General features: G+C 37.5%; 1 protein-coding gene across 4 annotated transcripts in view; it reads right to left on the bottom strand.

Annotated features, from left to right (window-relative positions):
- The window catches only part of LOC117417083 (rho GTPase-activating protein 29-like), a 54,080-nt gene that overhangs the window by 16,005 nt on the left and 15,395 nt on the right, over positions 1-22,680 (bottom strand). For 3 of the 4 annotated variants that reach the window (XM_034028818.3, XM_059034869.1, XM_034028817.3), the window contains exon 3: positions 7,008-7,151. In XM_034028818.3, coding sequence (XP_033884709.1) covers positions 7,008-7,151 — 144 coding nt within the window. Of the gene's footprint in view, positions 1-1,319; positions 1,688-7,007; positions 7,152-22,680 lie in introns of those variants that run through there. The other variant, XM_034028819.3, reaches the window with a different exon arrangement.

The following is a 22,680-nucleotide window of genomic DNA, read 5'->3' as shown; positions in this document are numbered from 1 at the left end:
TATTAACAAGTCTGCTTCAGGTTTTACAATCACTACTATCAGCTGTTTATTACAGGATATGAACACTCCACTGTTTTACAAACCTGAAGAATGCAGTGAGTAGCACAGATCACTATTAATATCAACACATGTGTGCAAAGAACTTAACATACTGGTGGAAATGTTAGCAAAACCATAATGAGCAAAGATTTGTTAATGGCGTCACTTTTCATCTCCGGCTGTAATCTGTAAAGTGTCAATTTCCTGTAAAGCGTCAATTTCCTGCCGAGTGCCTAAACACTATTGAGTAAAAAAAAGTAACGTAAAGAAATCCGCTATAATCAAATGCTCGTTGATAAACATCCTTGTTAGAAGAAAAAAAACTAATGAGTGAAAACAAAACACATGCAATTGAAATGTTTCAATCAGAAGAAGCAGCATCAGACAGGAAGACACTTGAAACAACCTCAGTGCTAAAGTGTGTGTCCTCATTCTTTTCCTTTCTGAAAACAAAGGGAGTGCTTTTTTGTGCAGACCAAAAAAACGTATGTGAAGTTTTTCTAGTGAAACAAAGCTTCTCTTTGTCAGCAAAATGTAGGATATAAAAAGTAAAATAAGCTACCTAAATATGGTAACTTTATGATTAGTCATGTGTATACAGAAAACATTTGAAGTCTGTGTTTCACTTTTATACCTACAGTAAATATACATAGAGTAGCAGCTGTTACGCCTTTTGGTTGTTCATACAGTAAATTAATGTTGCTTTTATAGCTGAGATTTCTTGATTTGTGAGTATTGTCCTATTTTCTATTTAAAAAAAAACAGAAAAAGGAAATGTTCAGGAAACAAAAAAGAAAACTTATGATAAATTAAAACCACACACTTTAAAAACCACAAAGGAGAGACAGAAATAATAATAATTATGATTAAGTCCGAAATTGAGAATGAATCCTTTAAGTCAAAAGGAGCAAATACACAGTTTAGCTATTCATTTCCTTTGAGTCCAACGCTTACTGAGGCAGAGGAAGCCAGTTTTTTTTTCTTCAAAACCACATTCCAAGCAGCTGCGATGATGTTAACCCCTTTTTTTAAATAGAAGTCTGCATAATCAAATTTCACAAATACATTTCTTTTCAGGAAATACTTTACTGAACAGGCACGTACACCCATAGAGCTCTCCAAAGAGCTTTACAATACCTTATCATACAGCCATAAAAATCTACTTAACCAATTGCTTCCTGTCAATGTATTACACTGTCACAGGAAACGCTAGTTCACCGCTTGCAGTCTAAAAGTCAAACTAACATTAACACCTAGGGAGAAGAAACTGCCGCACTTACCAACTGTGCAACATGGTCCGCAAGTCCGTTAACCATAAGCACTTGTAAGCAGGCCATACTGTTAACTGAAGTAGATTTAGTGTGTTTGAATGTATGTTTATGGCGCTCGCAAGATCGTTTTTTTCATCTTGACTTCACTTTTCCTGTTGCAGGAAGGCTTGCTCTAAAAACATCTTGTGCTAGGCTCTTTGAAGTCCTCAAAAAAAATGTACAGAAAAAAATAGGTTTCCTGCAGATTTTAGCTTGCTGTACATTTCCAACTCAAAGTTACAAAATCCTCCAAGTTAAAATCAGAAAGCCTTTATTTTTATTGAATGTACTGCATCGGACGGCCTCCGCTCCTTTTGAATGACTGCAGCCGAGTGCTGCTGCTGCTGCTGTGACGTCTTCCCCAGGACATCCTGAGGTTCACATCTTGTCTACACACAACAATACTCTGCTCAAACTCTGCACGTCCAAATATGGCAACTGCATCATCAACATACAATCGCAGTTTTTACATAAGGTTTTTTTTTTAATAACCCAGCAGGAATGACTACAAATTGCTTTAAAAAATGCTCTTGTCTGCCCAAATAAACAGCTTACTAATTTACATCTCTGCTTGTAGGTGTTCAGTTTAATACATCACATTGTATTTTAAAGAAATAAAAACAGCATGACAGATTACCTAAAGAAAATAAAAAAACACCAAACTGGAAAAATGTCTGTAAATGCAACAGCTGCTTGATGAGTCCAAGCCATCATAAGGAGCTCAAAAACATAAAAATAGACCCCTCATTGAGTAGTGATGTTGCCTAAAGTTGAAACAGCGGGCAGATTAAATCATGAATTGTTTAAGAACAAAATTGTAAGTCTGAATCAAATATAAATTAATTAGGGCTGTCAATTAATCACAGTCAACTTTTGCAATTAACACATACATTTTTTTGGAGATGCTTTTTTTAATGCATGTTAACTCGCCATCCTTCCTTGTTAGCATATCATAATTCATGCAGTACCATTTTAATGCAGGCCAGGACTGAATCAGTGCAGTCATCGTTTGAATATAAAATTAGACACGGAACCACATTATTTAGCAAAGCACTCAAACTGAAGGACTTGTTAAAGGGAAGTAAATAAAAATGTACTTGTATCTGCTGTCTAAGTGAGTTCCAGTATCATAGAAGTGCATCTAGTCTGCTGTACCACCTGCATGCTAAACATGCTTTCACTTCTCAAAATACACTTTCTAGTAGTTTTCCTGCTACAAACAACAATATAACATCAAATGAAACCCGTCAGCTAACAGAGTACTCTTTTAGAAATTCAAGATCGCTGCAAACCCAAGAATCAATCAAGCTATCGATTGCAGACCCGTTAACATTGTAGCTTTGTTTTATTTCAATAACCACATTTATTTTTAAACAATATTATTTACAATTATGGAGGATATAACCGTTACTCAGTGAATGTTTTGTTTTATTAAGGCAATTTCAAGTTATTAATAAAAGAGAATTATAATAATAATAATAATAATAATAATAATAATAATAATAATAATAATAATAATAATAACAGTAATGAAAAACATGTTTATGAGTAAAGGAAACTGATAATTGTAAATGCAGTAAGGTGAGTAATAAACTGACTCCATTGTGATTTAGCAGTTGGTTCAAACAATTTAACAACAACGCTGGATTGTAAATAAATATAAAACTATAAAGAAAATAAAAAAAAAACAAGGGTTTTATGTTGGGTTGTTTTTTGGATAATAATAATAATAATAATAATAATAATAATAATAATAATAATAATATCATCAGTAATAAAACAAACGAATGACAGATTGATGCAGTAATTGTATCAATTAAATATGCGATTAAAACCAAGATTAACTGAGATACATTTTTTTAAATCTCAAGATTAATTGTGATAATTGTTTTTAATAGCTTGACAGCCGTAAAATTAATATTATAATGTAGCCCAGGACCCAAGTGCCACATTTCACAAAACGGTCAATTTGAAGAAAAGAAGAAAAAAAAAGGCTAATGGAGAATGCATTTTATTGCACAAACAAATGCCGGCAAATTTCAGCTTTTGCAATAACTGTAATGGCCCTGACAATGTTCTGTTAATATGCACTCAACATGCAACTGCAGTCACATAACTGGCTGTGTGGTTTAAACTCGTGGGTTGAGAACCACTAGCCTACTGCAGCAGACAAATCTCTTTACGTGCATGAATGTAAAATGGCTACAGGCCATTACTGTATAGGGGATTATTCTAGTGTACAGTGTAATGCACCAGTTGCCTTTCAAAGCATTATCAATACTGTAACTAACATACTCACAGCTGCTTATCCGTGAATCTTTTTTCTTGCTGCAAAAAGAAACCACTACATTTATGCATCTTATTGCGTTCTGAAAATTAAACTAGCTTTTACCCAATTAAATTAGAAAGATTAAGTTCAGATGATCTTTACTCCACCAAAAACAAGTAGATCATATGCAGCCTTGACATCTCCTAGCAAGACCAATTAAAAAATGTGTTCCTAAGGTGAGTTCATTAACTCGAATAAGTCTGCAGCCAGGATCACGGTGTTCTTTCCTCAGCACATGAGCTGCTCTAGAATATATCTCATATCTTCATGCTGCAAATTCAAAGTTTTGTTGTTAGTTTTGCATGATGTTTGTTTGCTGCCCTGCAAATCCAGGAATACTGAAAGAAGATTATCCAACCTCTATCTATAAACAGTGAAGTGTCTGCAAGCTTTCTCAAGGAAAGCACCTACCAATGCCCATCCTTGAGCAAGTGACATGTGTCACCAATGCACTGTACTGAACTGTACTGCACGTTGTAGAAGAGATGAGCAAGCATTAGACCCCTTGTGAAATGGATCAAGCATTACTGCATTAACACTGTCAAGCCTTGATCTCATTGTCTGTAGACAGGTGCTGTTCACCGCTACCCTGGCAATATATTAAAAAAAAACAGCTTCATTTAATACTCATTTTATGAGCAGTCTGAAGAATCACATGCACAATTAGTAAACAGAACACACAATGAGATCCCAAATATCACATTCAATTTGACTAGTTAAAGTTGATTCCTGTATTGCAAAAATATTTCAGCCTTCAAAAGTGTCATAAGTAGTTTACTTTAAATAAAATAGTCACAGGACTCCTACACAGTGCTGAAAACCATAATATCTGTAGCTGGCCTTGAATGTCTGTTAATTAGTTAGGACTTGATAATCAGCAATTCAAGGCCAGTTATGGATATCATTGATTAATTGCAGGTACTGTATGTCCAACTGTAATTTAGATTGAACCCGGGTGTTCCAATTATAATTAAAACCATTAAAAAAGAACACCCCAATCGTATCTATTTTATTAACAGTACAATGAATTTTATATAAATGAACATTAATGTAAAATGCAATACAAGTTATAATGAAGTTAGAGGAATGCAAAAGTCTGTGAATTTAATGAATAAACAGGAGGCCAGGCACTGGTATATAACTGTTGCCAAAATGTATTGCTCAATCCCACTAGCCTGGAATGTAAACTGCTCTGGGTTAAGGTACACTTTCAAATTCCTGCACCGAGGCTAAGCAAATTACCTTGCTCCGGAGATCAGATTTCTAACACATGGCAAAACAACTTGCAAGTCTTAATGCATATCTAATGTCACATATTGGTGCACCTAGCATAACCTTCAACAGCCCCTTGGAGAATGTAATGTCCTTCCTTAAGGGACTTCCCAGCCACAACTTGCATCACCCACATGCAACTTCTATATTTTTGCAAAGAATATAGCCTCTTAATATAGTCTTGTACACAGAAACTGGGGGAGTTATTTGTAGAAAAACATTGTTAAAAAAAAGGAGAAGCAGCAGCACAAATAGAACAATGTACTGAAAATAGCAGAATCTGTAGCAGTCTGTATTGGGAAAAATCCAGCCAAGCTGCTCTCGCTATGGCTCATTCTGTGGTTTACTCTATCACGCTGACAGGAAACATTTGTTTTTACCTTCCTTTATCAGCAGTTATTGCTTAACCTATACTGTAACATCCTGTGAAAACACAGAGGAGAGAAGCTGTAGTTTTCGAATCAGTATTGTCTTATGATCTGTGGGATAACGAGCTGTGAACTGAAGAGAGCGGATTTACAGGAAAACATTAAAAATGCATTTTTATTAACGGAGAGATCATCTGTTGTTCCCTGTCTAGGTTTTATACTTACCATAATGTAGTAACCCAATACCTTTCCAAAAGATACAATGTGATGTCAAAACAATACCAGTCAAATAGAGTATAATAAAATGTTAGTGGCATTTGGGTATACTGATTCCAGTCTATCATGTGAAGTAGCGGGCAGCAGTGTGGAGTAGTGGTTAGGGCTCTGGACTCTTGACTGGAGGGTCGTGGGTTCAATCCCAGGTGGGGGACACTGTTGCTGTACCCTTGAGCAAGGTACTTTACCTAGATTGCTCCAGTAAAAACCCAACTGTATGTAAAAATAATGTGTAAAAAAAATAATGTAATTGTATGTAAAAATAATGTGATATCTTGTAACAATTGTACGTCGCCCTGGATAAGGGTGTCTGCTAAGAAATAAATAACAATATGACATGGTTTATTTAGCTTTCCAGAAAGTAATATTTTTCCCAAAACTGCATTTTTAGTGTACAGTAGTTATCCAGTCCGCTATGTTGAGTTGAAGTCTCTCTAACTTACCTCGGGCAACCCCAACTAAAATGTAAGGCTTTAATATAATTATTTTATTTTATATTCAAAATTCTATTCTTTTTTTTTTAAAGAGTAATTAAAATGAGTTATTGGGTCGTATTCTTCCACACCTCTCGATTGTTGAAAGACAGGTTTTGAGAGCGTTTACAATGGTTACAATGGTTACCTCTCCTGTCAGTATGAGCCCTGGGAATATATGGCATTTAGGAGAAGTGCTATCTGTGCAGCCATTGGATATGAAGAGATCAGGAGGAAACTGACAGTGAGGGTGTAATTAAAAGTCTGCTGGACAGCTTATGGGAAAACAGAACCAAATCTATGGTACAGTACGTAGCAGTAACTGTAAGACCTACCAGTAGTAACCAAACCAACAGTTGGCACTCAAGCAGTTAAAACATGCACAGTAAGAAATTATCTGACAGACAGAATAATACAGCCTAACATTTCAATATTTAAAAAATGTTTTTTGTTAAAAATACTTTTGCATTTACTGTAAGCAAAATATCAGGTTTGAGGGTTCACTACTGAGGATGCTGGCAAATGTTCTGAAATTGACCCTGAACAACGAATGGCCATGACCGGTTAAAAATCCAGGAATTTTCCAGGTTTCCAAGCACCCATATTAACCCTGATTTTCATATTTAAAAACTGTAGGCATCAAGTAATTTTCCAGATAGTATATCCAGCCAATAGCTAGAAATTCCTTGACAATAAATCCTGTATGAAAGTCCTAAGTATGACTTTTTTTGAGCAGCACTCATTCAAGAATAAGCTCTTTCTAGCAAAACAGTGATCATGAAATGATAATGAACACTAGAAACCAGAATACAGTACTATAAAACACATATGTTGTTTAAAAAGAAAGCAGGCTCTAAAATGTATAGTAACTTTTGACTCAAGAGAAGGAAATAAAGAAGTAAACAATACACAAAGCTAATATTGTGGTACATTCTCTCACCTTTCACTTTGGCAATGACGGTTCCGGCTGCCCCAAGAATGTCTACCGAGTTGAGCGTCTGGTGTTTGCTGATGACGGCCTTCAGGACTCGGAGCAGATCACCGAGCCTCTCATGAACCACTTGATGTAAACAGTCTTGATTTTCTAAAAATGACAAAACCACTTAGAGCCCTTCTCTGTCACATGTGCAGAAACAGTTCTCCTTTACAAGAAGCAGAAATGAAATGACGAAGCACAGTGGATTCTGAACTACCGTGGTTTCTTTGTTTTCTGCAACTACTGAAAAAAAACTTAATCTATGCATGCAAGCAAGCCATTCTATTTAGGTACTGTGCTATATAATCGGGTGGATTTGTACAATATGCATATCAAAACTAGACTCCATTACAATAAACCAAGGCTAGTACAGTAAATCATCTTCCCACATAATAAATCACATAAAAGGTCATCTCCCCACCTCCCCAAACAGAATTTTATAGGAGTTTGAGTAACTCATGTTTAGTATTTGTAACAAATTTTAGTGATAACTTTTAAAAAATGGCCAAAAATGAATAACGATTTCATATGGAATAGCACCACAAATATAGTGGAGGTGGAAGTACCTTGATGACTTAATCAGTACAAAGTTGGCACAGACATATACCTCCCAACCCCCATGTCCACAAAAATGATTTACTTCTTTGTTTGCTAGTCTGTTTTTCAGCAATTGAAAACAGCAGTTGCAAGGTAGAGCACCACAAGCCTGCTCCCACTGGTTTCAAAGCTTCATTTGTGCTGACGGTCTGCACAGGATTATAGTGCTCATGGAAAAGGGGATCAGGGAGATTTTAGCAGTCTCATGTTTTTTGGCCTTTTTTCATTAAAGGACAAAAATGGCCTGTAGTGGAACTAATGCTGTTAGGGAAATAGCTACCATGACAATGACAGCTGCACTTTGTTCAGGAAATCCAGTCGTTTCTGTGCAGATTTGTTACATGCCGGTACTTGTGTGCAAATCGAAATACTAGGGGGTTAGGAAATTGCTGTAATGCAGCAAGAGAGCGATAAACCTTGAGTAAAAGCAACACTGTCAGCACCCTGCAAAAACATTGTCTCCAGAAAACATCCACATCTTTCACCCCACTGCAATCAAATATCAACGAGTGTGCTGTCCACCACGTAACTGAGAAAGAGTTTCTGCAGCAGTATCTGGTACACTGTATGCGCTTGGTGATGTTATTTATTTATTTTTTATGCTTTTTACCTTGCCGATTAATATTCCTACCCCTATACCTTAATATGTCTTCAAAGAAATGCCACTGACCCAACGCTTATTTGAGGTACTGCAACATATTCTAGCAGAGGATGTTCAGACCTGGTCAGGTTTACTTTGAGTCCCTTATTTATCTATACACATATATGTTTTTTCTATATTATTTTATATATATATATATATATATATATATATATATATATATATATATATATATATATATATATCTGAACCAAACTACATTTGTATGTACACTGCTATTCAAAGTGCCCAAACTTGTTTTATGTATTGGTTTGTTCTTTTTGATACTGTTAAAATATAACGCTTTCTGTCCTTTGCTCTGAGAATACAAAACTGTTTGTTTTCTGCTACAAAACAGCCAGTACACCCCAGACGATAAGTCATGCACTACAAGGAATGCTGTCTGGATGTGTTTGGTATACAAATGAAGTTATTGTATTCACATTTCTAAGATGTAACAGGATCGCCTTCAACTCAAATGTCCTATATAGTATACTGTAGAAATCACTTTGATGTACTGTGTATCATGTAATTCTTGAATGGGAAAAAACATGTACTTAAAAATGTATTAACATTTGAAAATCTGAATCAAGTTTGGAATACACTCTCTTAGAAATTGCTCACTAAACTTCATCAAAGCTGGCAAAACACTTACGGGTAATGCAGAATTTTTAAGAAACTAGTCTCGTTTCCCAGGTTTCCAGTATAGAACAAAAAGCTTAAACACTTAATTTTCCTTTTACCTTAAAATTATTGTGTCTCTCTTTTTACCAATCAAAATTACACAAAGAGTGCTAAACAGCTTTGCCAAAAAAAAAAGAAACCTGCATCATTTGAATAGCATGATGTATTCTCACCAGTCAATGGAGTAATCTGCCTTTTGCGCCATCCAGTCACGGTGAAATCTGGACCACTCAGAGAGCTTATTGAATACGTAAATGACTTTGGAACAGCAAGGATTCACACTTTCTATAAGACACTCAGAAATGAGCACAAAAAAACACAGTATTTAAGCTAAACTGCCAGTATATTATCGTAATTTAATTTACAGAAACATTCTTTAAAATTTTAAAGTATGCGGCTTCTGTAATCAGTAAGAATGATATCATAGCCCAGTTTTCACTTTTCATGTGCCCTCTTTGCAATGGGACCAGAGTGCAGATGTCAGCACATTAACATCTACCCAGCAGTCTTTGCCAGACTCACAACAGGAACTCTGGAGTCATTCGCCACACTATGGCAACTGTCTTCATCTGTCTTCGTCAAATGTTAACAAAATCCACTTCCGGCACAGTTACCTGTTGTTTTCTCATTAAAAATACTTTTGTTATGGAGTTCTTAGAAAAAATAGCAGCATACAGTAGCTTAAAAGATCTGCAATTCACCCTAAATGAGTAATACTGTATGATACTGTATAATCCTGCCTGTGACAGCTGTAGGGCTACAGTACTTCCCGTCAAGGCACTTCACTTGAGCTTGTTAAAACAAAGCTTTGTTTTGTCAGGTCTCCCTTTGTTTGAGATAAAGACAAATACTACAGCATACTCTTATTATAAAACAGGAAACACGATTTTATGGGTTTTTTATTATTATTTTGTTTACAATTTACTAAGCAGACTAACTAAATTAGAACAAATCTAAATCAATACTAATAAATACTAGACTAATACCGAGACAGTCCTAATACGTTTATATGTGAGGGCATACTCAAGACTGTAGTGTTGTCACCTATAGTAAGTTATCTTACTGAACCTTTGTCTCCGGGTTTTGACATCAATGCATGTTATCAGTCCTAAAACAGTGCTACAGTACATCGAGGCAGTAGGCTACATGTTCGGCAGATGGTATAAAATGTCAGCATTTAATCTGTTTTATTGGAGTTTATTGAGTATATATGTACTGTAAGAAACAATAGTATATACTGTGAAACTATGAAAAGGGGGCAGTTTGATACTGCCTTCTACAACACTGGCTGGGTAAAGCAGGGGTTGCTGGTTTCTTGGCAGCTGCATGAATGGTGTGACCCTCTGAGAGAGCCACTTTCTGAATGTCTGCTGTACATGTCCCTGATGGAGGAGCTCATTCACTGGGATACAGCTGCACAGCCCCAGTGAGCCACTCTTTCCAAAGCCTGACCTCAAAAACACTCAAGCACATGGACAGTATGACAAAACAAGCAAAATCACAAACAGATGGACACAAATAAAATACAGTACGGGTTTACAGAGACAAGAAAATACTTACATTGCTCCAAGTCATTAACTGATTTTGCGAATCCACCCTAAGCTCATTAATTTCCACAAGGTTATGTTTTACAAAACGTTATTGTCTTACTAACTATAGCAACCACTGAGGCGTTACCTACTTTAGAATGTGTCCAAGAAATTATCTTCCACACTTCAGTAGATGTATATTCTTTCATCTCTGGATTCATATTTTAATATGGCACCTTAAATTAATTCATCGTGAATAAGTCAAACGATTATTTATAAAACATGTATAAAGCCAACTCAATGAAATCACAGCATGCCAAGGTGAACTGAATAAATGGCTACATTTTGTGTGATTCTTGGATTGCATGGCTCAGTATTAAATCAGCAGCTGCTTTTACATAATAAAGCAATTTATCCAGTCTGAAATAGCATCTTCCTGTGTGTTACTGCAGCTCATCAAGCATCCACGGGTTTTGTATCCAAGCTGTGCAGCTGTTCAGCTTTAATTAACCCCCGAACTGCACGGTTCTTGAAAACAAGAGAGGTGGACCACGGCAGGGTGAAACACCTACTGCACCAGCCAATAAAGAATCTTCAAATGCAGCAGCTCTTTAAAATGTACTTAAAAGAAAAGACATAGCACCTCAATAAGGCCTTAGAATCAATAAAGGTTATGTAACCCTTGGAGATTTAGAGTGGTAGATTTAAGGAGAAGTAATTTACCTGTAAAACTGATCAATATATTTCTTCAGGCGTCTTCCTACCTGTCTCATAAAAATTAAAATGGTGAGATCATGAATGCAGACTCATAAACAAATTAGCAAGCTATAAACTGCTTTTGGATCCCAGCAGGGCACACTGCATAATCAGCCAGCTATAAGATCATCACTTAACCTCGTGGCTCCTTTCATAGGCACATACAATAGGCCAGGCCCCACTTCCATGTGAAAAAGCAACAGGAATTACTAAGTAAAACACACTTCATTCGAGGGACAAGAATGGCTATTTGACTAAGAAACCTTGTCTTTGTCCAAAAAGGCCATTTGCAAACAGTGGCCTGTCATCTCCTCGACCTGAGAAATTGGGCATTAATAGGACTATAAACTGAGTTCTCACAAAGTGCAGACTTTCAAATAGGAGAGATAAAAAAAAAACTGCCTGGCTTTTGAGTGGAGGATGGCATTCTGAATCCCACTGACGAGCAGCTCAATGTAAAATCCCAGCCTTTTACTTTGTGTACTCCTCTAGTTTTTGTATTCCCACTGCCATTCAGTGGAAAGCCTTAGAAATCTGAAAACAACCCACTTCCATGTGTGAAAAATTAGCTGTCCTGAACAGCCACCGTGCCTCGGGTCTGTCTCGCAGATAAAAAAGCATAAGCACTGCCTTTCCCAATGCCTCATTTTTAGTTAGTTTTTGTCATGGAAACCCTGCATTCCTGCAAACTGTGTCCATCTTTAGAACCACATGTTGAAGTTCCATTCACGTTCCCCAACCATTGTAATCAATCCTCTCTTCAGACAAAGACACTCTCAAATCATCTCCACAGCTTTTGAGAGATTCTTAGTCTACTAATTAGAATACTTTTAGTAAAGGGACTGCTGTACAGTAAATGGTGGGGTGGGATACATGCACAAACAAGCCTGTCAGCTCATGGGACATGAGATAATACCCTGCAGGTCATAAATTAAATGAGAGGGATGTCCCGCAATGTTATACTTCATGATGTATTAAAGTACATCTAGAAAGGGTCTCTTCTATTTTGATACAGTTCAACCCGAATAGTACCAACAATGCTTCCACCTGGTGTGTAACAGAATTCCCAACCGACTACTTTTTTAATTTACTTTCACTCTGTGTCGCTTCACTGTCAGTTCTTTACAAGCCTGCACAGCTTTCTTCACCTGGCTCCTGGGCACCCAAGGAGGTGTTTTTTTCAAGCTGCACACTTGCTGCTGTTTAGATTGCCAGACCAGCAGCAGCCACTTCACGCCAGCCTACAATACACATCTGAAGAATGTGTGACCTACTGTACTGTACATTACATGACCAATGAGTCAAGATTCTGTGCTATGTAAAGTGTGAAAATGTTTAAATATTTGGGAGAAAAAATGGTGATGAGAAAACCCCAGGGAGATAACATTAACTGTATGAAATATGTCCCCATGGTCATGCACCATTTACAGTATAGTATGGGGTTTAACTTACCATGCTGTTCTTAGTTATTGAATCCTGCTAGTCAGATAAATTTTCTTCCAGGTCATGTTTGTGACCTACATATTTTAAAAACCCAGATTGTGGTATAAAATGACAGTTGTCCCATATGTTTTACTATATATATATAAAATAGATGGGCTTCAGTGAATTACAGGAAAATAATTTCATCTAGGGTTTCTGTGACGTCATAAATTACGAGACCGAAGGTTTAGTAATTTATAAAAACAGTCACAGAAATCCGAGATTGGAATTGTTAATTTGTTTCTACTGAAGTGTACATTGCCCCTTCAAATTAGGATTATGAATTTAGTTGACATCTCCTTACAGCAAAGTAATCTCAATAAATAACATGCTAAATTCATCTTCTGTTGGTTACATTCCATTCTGTGTGATCCTAGCTATGTTCGATCATGCATTTTAATCTTGGGAGGAATACATTATCTGGGCTCTAACACATGTGATAACACAACACATCAGTTTGTGAGCTTGACTGTCGGGCTGAAGTGATCTTCTACAGCACTGTACAGTACATACTACACAGCAAAATGTACTGCTCTTGACTTAAGAAGAAATACATTGCGACAATTTAATTACAAAAAAAAAAGCACAACGATGTTATTGCTCATTGTACTATATAGCCTACTGTACCTGTCAAATCTTCAGATATAAAACAGAAGTAAATTAGCTTAAAACACCTGTGTACTTTAGTGGTACACTAGCCTACAGTATATGTTTCTTTAAGAGCAAAATAACAGTTAGAGTAAGTAACACAAAACTTTAAAACAATGACTGCATCCATGTATTTTATTTTCTAACCAACTAAGATTTTGGTTGTAAGGTTTTATGGCTCAACAGAAACTTCATGGAAAAGGCATTCAGGAAAATATAAATCCATGCCATTCAATCACCAAGTCATAATAACAAAGGATCCCCATTCTGTTTATTGCGTAAATTTGTATTCTCCCCATCCCCAAATCCCTTTTCACTCCAGATAAAAATGTACTGAACTGTGCTCTTCCGGTAGTCTGTATGGCAATGCAACAATACAGTCAGTAGAAAGTAGTAATAACAGCAACAAATAAAATAAACTTGTCATTCCAGCAAAATGTAGGCTAATCATTGTGTGACTAATTTTATCCTTCTGCTCTGAGATTTGGGAATTCCCGACTGCAGACCATGCAACCAAAGGAAATGCAAAGCACAATTCAAAGTATCACTGCTCCTTTAGAATTCCCTCCCATTCTCTCCAGCACATTTCTCTACCCACCCACAGTTGGATAAGAATGCAGGATGAAATTCAGAATCTTTTTCTTTCCCTGTGGGATGCCTGTAGAAATTATGCGACACCATACACACTGAAAGCAATGTCGATTTTGTAAGGATTATCCTTACAACAAACATTACAGTTAGGGCTCATCGTTTTCGGTTTTTAGTTTTGATCACGTGGTGTGCCTTTTTTTAAGCTGACTCCATTCAATTAAACTCTTGGCAAAGTTGATTGTGAAACAAGTTCACTAAGTTTTTTCTCCCGTAACTTCACTTAGACTATAATTCTGTTTCATTGATATGTGAAAAAAACGGCAGCTCCTTATTTTTACAAGCCGAACACAAACAGAGAGTGAAACTTAAAGCTGAGACGATGCATCGATTTATGCAAATTTGGAATCTGCAATTATTTTTTGCATTAAGCGCAGAGCTTCTCTGCTCCCCTCAGGTCTGACTCACTGAATCTGCATGTGATTGAGCTCACCTTCTCCCCTCTTGCCCCGCCCCCTGTGAGTGTTTACTGGTGGGATTGGATCTGTGCAGGAGTCTTCAAAGTAACAGAGCAAGTTAAAAGTGTTGTGCTAGAATTACAAATACTGTATCGATCCAGCTACAATGCCTTTTGATGTTTGGCAATTATTTTCTAAAGCAAGACGGAAAGAAAAGTAAAGAAAGTAATGTTTGGGATACTCTGGTAACTAATTTGCGTGACCATTTATTGAGATGTAGAGGTCGCGCTAGCCTTTAAAAATGTGCATTTGAGGGGGGCTCCCGAGTGGCGCATCCAGTAAAAGCACTTGTGTGGAGTGCAGGATGCGCCCTATAGTCTGGACGTCGCGAGTTTGAGTCCAGGCTATTCCTTTGCCGACTGAGGACGGGAGCTCCCAGGGGGCGGCGCTCAATAGGCCGAACGTCGCCCGTGGGGAGGGAGGGTTAGGTCGGCCTGGGTGTCCTCGGCTCACCGCGCACCAGCGACCCCTGTAGTCTGGCCGGGCGCCTGCGGGCTTGCCTGTAAGCTGCCCGAGAGCTGCGTTGTCCTCCGACGCTGTAGCTCTTGGGAGGCTGCATGGTGAGTCCGCAGTGTGAAAAAAAGCGGTCGGCTGACGGCACACGCTTCAGAGGACAGTGTGTGTTTGTCTTCGCCCTCCCGAGTCAGCGCAGGGGTGGTAGCGGTGAGCTGAGCTTAATAAAATAATTGGCCATTCCAAATTGGGAGAAAATAATAAAAATAATTGGCAACGACTAAATTTATAGAAAAAATAAATAAAATGTGCATTTGTAAAAAACATACCATCTCAAAATCTGCGTTTTCAACTGTAACATCTGCGTTTTTACATATTACATCAACATAGTTATATTATTTCCCAGTGTAACTATTTCAGATTAACGAAGTTAACATGCAAAACAGTACACAGTATAAATAATGGTAGTAGAAATAGACAAAGACAAGCTTACCATGAAACGTTTTCTTGTGAAAATCCCCAGTTCACAACGTAAAAATCAGTGTTGTAGAACATGTACCAATGTCTCTGCGGGTAGCTGTCAACGTCACAACTATTTACAGTTTTGCTGTTTAAAGGTTCTTTAAAATTGTCCTTTTAGCAACCAAGTTCAAAATGACTGGTGCTCTTTCCAAATCAAAGTCTTAATAATTCAGGACCTTCCATTGAAATTGTCATGTTTTAGATGATCCTCATGTAAACGAGAGTGTTTGCTGGTCTGCACTGCTCTGACAGCTAAAACCCTGTTCTGCTGGTACACAATATACAGGTATTGTAATTGCAATTGCTGCAAGTTTTGCGAAAGCAGGAAAGATGTCGGAATAGTTCTCAATAAAAACCCTGCAGGCCTCATCCATGATCTTAAAACCATGATTTTTGAGCATGTGTTTTACTTGTCCAAATTCTTGGCTGAAAGTCAACAGGTAAGATGCTCGGGTGCCAGTCATCGCTTAAATTAAAAACAAAATGTTAACACAATCATGTTCCTCAACACAATTCAAATATAAGCCATGGACAACACTCTTGTTACTCAACTGCTGTGGACAGTGATAACTTTTTTTTAATTAGTTTTTTTCCCTTGATTGGTTGTTACTCTGACTTGTTATGGATTTTTTGGGGGATTTTGCTTTGACCCCAAACTGATACAAATTAACACAAATAAATAAATAAATAAATAAATAAATAAATAAATAAATAAATAAAAACAATATTTTTAATTTCTACTTTATATCCGTACACTGATGTAATCATTTTAATATGCATAATTGTTTTTAAAGCGTTACTAACAATGTTACACAGTAATCCACATGTATTACTGTGTTTTCTTAACCTTTCACAACGTTGATGAATCGATGCATCTGCTTTTTTGGAGAATGCTATATCAACAGTGAAAAATTAGGCATCGCTCCAGCCTTAGTGAAGTTAAATTGATTTAATTAAATCATAATTAAGAACAAACTATTATTTGCAAAACAGGTTATAACATTTTTGCAACGAGTCATTAGGATTTTAAATCCGGGAAAAGAAATTTAACTGAACTCACTTTTTGTGTTCGGTTTGAATTAAAAATAAGGAGCTGCCGCCTTTTTTTTTTTTTTTTTTTTTTTTTTTTTACATTATCAATGAAAGAGAATCATAGTCCCAGTCAAATTACTGGAGAAAAAAAACGCAGTTTTTGTGAAATGATTACAAGTTGTGTAATCTAGGGATTCAGTACATTATGCATTACGTTTCTTGAAAACTGAAATCTGTAATTTCTAACACAGAGAAATTCTGTACTGGATTGTTTTCATTTTTCTTTTTCTTCATGAAATCTGCCTTCAGCTCCTGCCTTCACTGTTCATGAATGCATTACGCGACACTGTAACGCTGACACTTAGTAAAAGTTTTTGCATCCAGCCAACCCGGTTTACAGCTCCCGCAATTATTAAGTGATTTAAAGGACTAGCCACTGTGCACTCCCCTGACAGTGTGACCTAATGAATAGCGGTCACAGCCTCTCAAAATAAATAAAATTAACCTCTAAAGCCCTCCCTTAAAAGACGGCAGAAATTGAAAGCTTAACATTTCACACATGTCATTCTTCTGAGGCGTAATCGTCTGTATGGTGCTCTGAAGTTGGTTCTTCCTCTTAGGCCTGATCCAACTCAGTGAATTAAGAAGCCACTTCCCTGTGGCAGCCCACCTAGGCACCAGCGCCGACCCGCAACCAGGCTTAGGAGATTACACGGCACTTGTAAAGAAGTGAACCTTGCCTCATGGACTTCCCCTGAAAAAGCACCCCTGCTGCTTTACCTTTGAAATGCCCTTTCCCATGACCACCAACAAAAGACAATAATTAAACCCTATCCCAATGAAGCCCACCTTCCGTGTAGGCCCAGGTCAAACCCTATGCACCGGCTTCGCATGAGAAAGCTACGGAACAAAACTGACTAATAACAGCTGATGGGAGCTTCCATCTAATATTATACAAGAACCGAAACCTAGAACAAACAAGCAAAAAAAGTTCACTGTAGAAGGCTGTAAAACTCCAAAACAGCACCAGCAGAAAGTTGTTTAAACATACGTACAACTTCACAGAATACCCTTAACACAGCTGCTTTACAGCATTTTCTGACTTCAGAGGGGAAACACAGGACACTTGTACACACACATCTTACAAACATGTCCATTTTTTTCTTTAAGAGATACAGAGGAATTATAAAGCCACCCAGACTACTATGCACAAACAAAACCAAAGGCTATATTGAAAGCGGTGATGAGGAGGGGATGCATCATCAAAATACCATTTAGTAATTTGCATTGCATTTGCATTTCCATGTCCAGCAGTGAAGACCTGAATAGAAAAATAGTACGTCACATGCTTGTATTAGTTTGTTTTGTTTGGCCATAGAGAAGTAACTCTTTATTACAGTACATGTATCAACCTACTTTGAACTCCTTCAAACAAATGAAACTAGAAAGGTCAGGCTCATTTAAAAAAAAAAATGTGAATAATGCAGATTTTATCCGGTCATAAATTACTGCCCATGTAACAATGGGATCAAGGAACACACATGAAATCTTTTGGGCCAGGATAATCCTGAAGAGGCCTACACAGATTGTGAAAAGCAAGCACCCACATGCACTCCATTTCATGCTCACAAATGCATTTTTTCTAGTTTTTTCATGAGACACCCCAGGTCTTCCGTAACCCCCAGGCTCAGACACCCTATAGCCCCAACCACGCTTCACACTCAGTCTGTTCACATTCTTCTTCAAATAAGCGGTTTCTGTATAAGAAGCCACTCGGTTACTACAGGTACCGTAAAAACCGATGTATAAGTCGCATTGGTGTATATGTTGCATCAGTGTATAAGTCACATCGGTGTATAAGTCCGTCCCGTCCCCGTCCCCCCCCTTTTGAGACAACAATTTCAGGAAAAAGCCTATAGGTCACAACGGTGTATAAGTCGCTCCCCCTTTTTAGGACCCCCTAAGAATACCTATAAAATAGACTTATACAAAGGTTTTTACAGTACTTTTCTAAATAAGATATACAGTAATATGCTATAAAAAGCAGTACAGACCCTTTATCAGTGAGTCTAATCAGCAGTCAGTGTTCAACAGAGTTTTCAGATTCCCTTCTAAATAACTCTACACAAACCAGAACATATTTTCTAAATGCATTTGCCCTTATGGAAGGGTGGCTAATGGGCTGTTAAAATTGAGTGATTTAAAAAGCCCTAAACGATTTTTGTATTGATAAATATAATGGCAAAATCTATACAGTGCCCTATTCTAGCCTTGAAACTCACTGTGGCAGTTTTTTAGTCAAACAGACAGCAATGCTTTTCGAAAGACTTATTTAATTTCACACCATTAAATTACTAGTTTCACCTGTTACTGTAAATTCTCACGGAATGGACTGACAATTTAATTGAATGAATAATATTGTTGTAGGGGTCATAATTAGCAAAGACTGTTAAAGTATCCCACAGACACGTACAGTACACCACACAATTTTTCCAACAAGGTCCTGCCTGTCATCTCGGAATGCACTGTATGGCCTACATTAAATCCATTGCTTGTGATCAATTGTCATTGTTACTGTGATTCTAATCATATAAATGCAGAATTCTCTCAGTTTGAATATGAAAACAATAAGACCATCTCATGCATATCAACAATATAATATAAATAGTGCCATCAATTACTGTAACATTCACATCCACCTGCTCCGCCCACACACACTCAGATCATGCCCCAGAAATTATGACCCTTCTTACTGAAAATGGAAAGCTTGGACATGAGATATGTGTGCAAATACATATTACAAATTTTCATTTTACAAACTTTTTTGCTGCGAGTGGAGCTGCGGCTTTCTCTGGGAGACGAGACGTTTTAGCTTCACTTTAACCCCGCTCCGGCAGCCGAACCTGGGGTGAGCCCATTCCCTCTTCCCCTCTACCGACCCGATCTCCTTCTAGCACTTGGTTTGCTTGTCTGTCGCTTCGAACTGAACTCCCGACCGCCGTTTAGCCAGCCTATTTATAGTTTAAAAACTGCTAATTAAAATGATCCACGAATGAGAATGTTACTTTTTTTTTTTGTAAAAAATAGTGTTGATTACATGGTGCTTTATGCATGGTTAATTCACAGAAAGTTAAATTTTTGCTTCACTATATGTGCATTATAGAGAGGGAGTTATTTTATTAGGTATTTTAGTCAGATGTGTGTGATCACAAAGCTACTCTGTATGTGTAATGAAAGGGTCGGCACTGGGGCCCAATGGAGGAAAGTGATATCTCAGACTTGCACCATGTGTGTATCGTGAAATTAAAACAAGCAGCTTGATTCTTTGGTCCAACACTAAGCCATTACTCCAGTGCTCCTCCTTCTCTTCCTAATTACTTCAGAAACTAAACAAAAAAAAAAGACTTTTTATTTCTGGTTTTGGGAGAATGAAGGCTTAGACAAAAACAAAAGAAAACAAAACTTTGCACTACAGCATTTTTTTTTGTATCTGGTCCTACAGTAACATACTGCAGTACCCTCAGATCTACAAAACAGTTCCAGTGATTATTCTGGGAGAAGTCTTGACTTGAGTGGAAGATGTGTAGCTATCAGACAGGGTGGGGACCAGATAATAAGCAAAACAAAACACAGATCATATTTATTTAGTATGTATAGCCCATTCAGCTATTGGGTGTAATAGTGGGGTCACATTGCCAAAGAAGCTGTGCTGAGTAGTAGGATATTGACCTACAAGACACACATTCTTTGTGATATTACATAAAGAAAATATGCCATTTTCCAATACAATATGTCTGGTGTGCTTTAGGTTTCCTTTATCTAAAAACCAAGAAAAAAAAAATTATTAATCAATCCAAGACTAAATCATTAACACTTACCCACCCTGGTTAATGAAACCATGGTTTCAAGGTCCCCACTCAACCACCATACAACTCAGATGCCTGGACCATTACACAGTGTGAGTGTGCATGGAGTGTGACTCATGCAGACCGCAGTTTTGCTGAGAAATGATTAAATATTCTTATTTCTATTATGTAGCTCTACTCACTGTACTCTCAGCTTGATTAAAGAGATAAGATAATAAACTTACTTTTGTTTCAAAGCTGGATAAAATAATTAAAACATATAACCTACTCTGGTTGACTCATTAGTAAAAGATTCAACAAGCTTAGGAACTTGAGTTCATCCAAATTAAAGTTCAGGAACTAATGTAAAACTGTCAATAACATGTTCTGAATAAATACTTAAACATTCTGGGCTCTACAGTATTTAGCAATGAGCGAAATGGCAAAGTCCCATTTTTTAAAAGGTGTAACAGGGCGAGCAGCCCTGTACAGTATTTGTTTGTTTTATTTTAGAACGGGATCCCTCTCCGCCTGTGTTATTTTGTGTTTGTTTGTTTGTGTGTTTATTTATTGTGTTTTAGGACGGCGAAGCGCCGTCCGTTTCATGTACTGTTTTGAGACCGGCGAAAAAGCCGGTCTTTTATATTGTGTAGTCGGTGGGGATCGGGTTAAAACCCCTTCCCTAAATACCCTCGTGGGAATGTGGCTGGAGCTTTAAGGTAATTATTGTATCAACTTAGGTAATTAAGGTTTCAGCCACAGACTATAAAAGACGCTCTCCAGGTTCATTAGGAGGAGAGTGTTAGAGGAGAGACGCAAGTCTGACTAAAATTAGAAGGAACGATTGCTACTTACTGTGAACCCCGAAGGTACTTGTATCCGTGGTTTTGTGTCTATTTGTTTGGCCAACGTGCCCTTTTGGTTGTAGAAGTGTTTTTTTGTTACTTAACAACTGTTTATTTTGTTTACTATTTAATAAAACAGTAAGCGCAGCCATAGCGCCTCAGTATTTACTGTCACTTTACTTGTTTTGGAGTCTGTTCTTCCGGGTCTGACGTCACCACACACGCCATCCTGTTCACAAAGGAATAAAACTATTTCAATGCGGAACAACTTGCTAAAAAGAAACAAGTTAAACCCTTTCACAATGGCATGTTCTGCTTGGGTCAGATCCTACCCAGGACAGGACCCGGTGACCCTGGGTGACAGATGCAAGTGCACAATGTTCATATCAATGCCCCGGAAGCAGCTTGTTACTGATGCTTCCATCCAAGCTTCTCTGGATTGAAGCGTCGGCCCAAATATTGATTAGAGCAAATGTTTTTACATCCCTGCTGCAATCTGGCTCATGCTTTGTCTCAATCAGCAAAAATATGGCTAAACAGAATAAGCAGAAATGTTCCTTGCAGCAGTGAAACCTTCACGCTGGCGTGGCTGTTTGTTATTGCGTCAGCTCACGAACCTCCGTCATGCATTTTGTCTCGCTCAACCCGGGTCAACCCGGGTACGAACCAGGTACGTGGTTTCACACTATGCAGGATTGTGACACGAGTAGCCCGGACCCGGGTAGGAGTGCCAGTGGGAAAGGGACTATAGTTGCAGCTAGCAACTAACATTTCCTTGCTGGTTTTATTGTGTTGTTTTCTGTTTCAGAAATTGTGCCTTTGTCCAAGTTTAAATATAGAAGGAAAGGGTATATTTTAGAAAATAATACTGTACACTTACCAAGTCCACCTACTGTACCGAACCAAGATTTTAAAATACCCCCCTATTTTAAATACTTTGCCTTTGTACAAGAAACATCATTTTACTATTTGAAAAGTAAAGCTTTTCTAAATATGTTTTCTTCTTGTCTATATTTCACAGTAATGTCAATAGCACATTGATGTACTGTAGACCTCTGCTTTACTGGTACATCTTAAGTCTGGATCGGTACTGTGTACTTTATATTTAAAAAAAGAAATTATAATAATATGAAAAAACTGTGTTTTAGCACAACTTCACAGACACACCCAACATGACTCTGTTTACTGACAGAGGTTGAAGCAGAAGTGGTTTATACAACCATCTTATTGGTGGCCCACATCCTACTTAATCTATCTATCCGTAGCAGGCATGTTTATGTTGCTGTTGAAGAGATGCATCTTGTAAATGACTCCTTTCTTCCTGACTGATAAGAACCCCAGTTTCTGTAAACATTCTATGGAGACTTTAACCAAGGTATACACAAGATATTGGGGTTCAGACTAGTGCTCTTTATAAAAACCTTTTATGGCGCTTGTAATCCACATTTACAGCTGTTTGTGAGGCTATGTGTGACCCTACTACAGTAAATACTGCCTT

This window comes from Acipenser ruthenus, chromosome 12, assembly GCF_902713425.1.
Source record: "Acipenser ruthenus chromosome 12, fAciRut3.2 maternal haplotype, whole genome shotgun sequence".
In the NCBI taxonomy this organism is placed as follows: domain Eukaryota; kingdom Metazoa; phylum Chordata; class Actinopteri; order Acipenseriformes; family Acipenseridae; genus Acipenser; species Acipenser ruthenus.
This window is presented reverse-complemented; position numbering and strand designations above follow the sequence as displayed.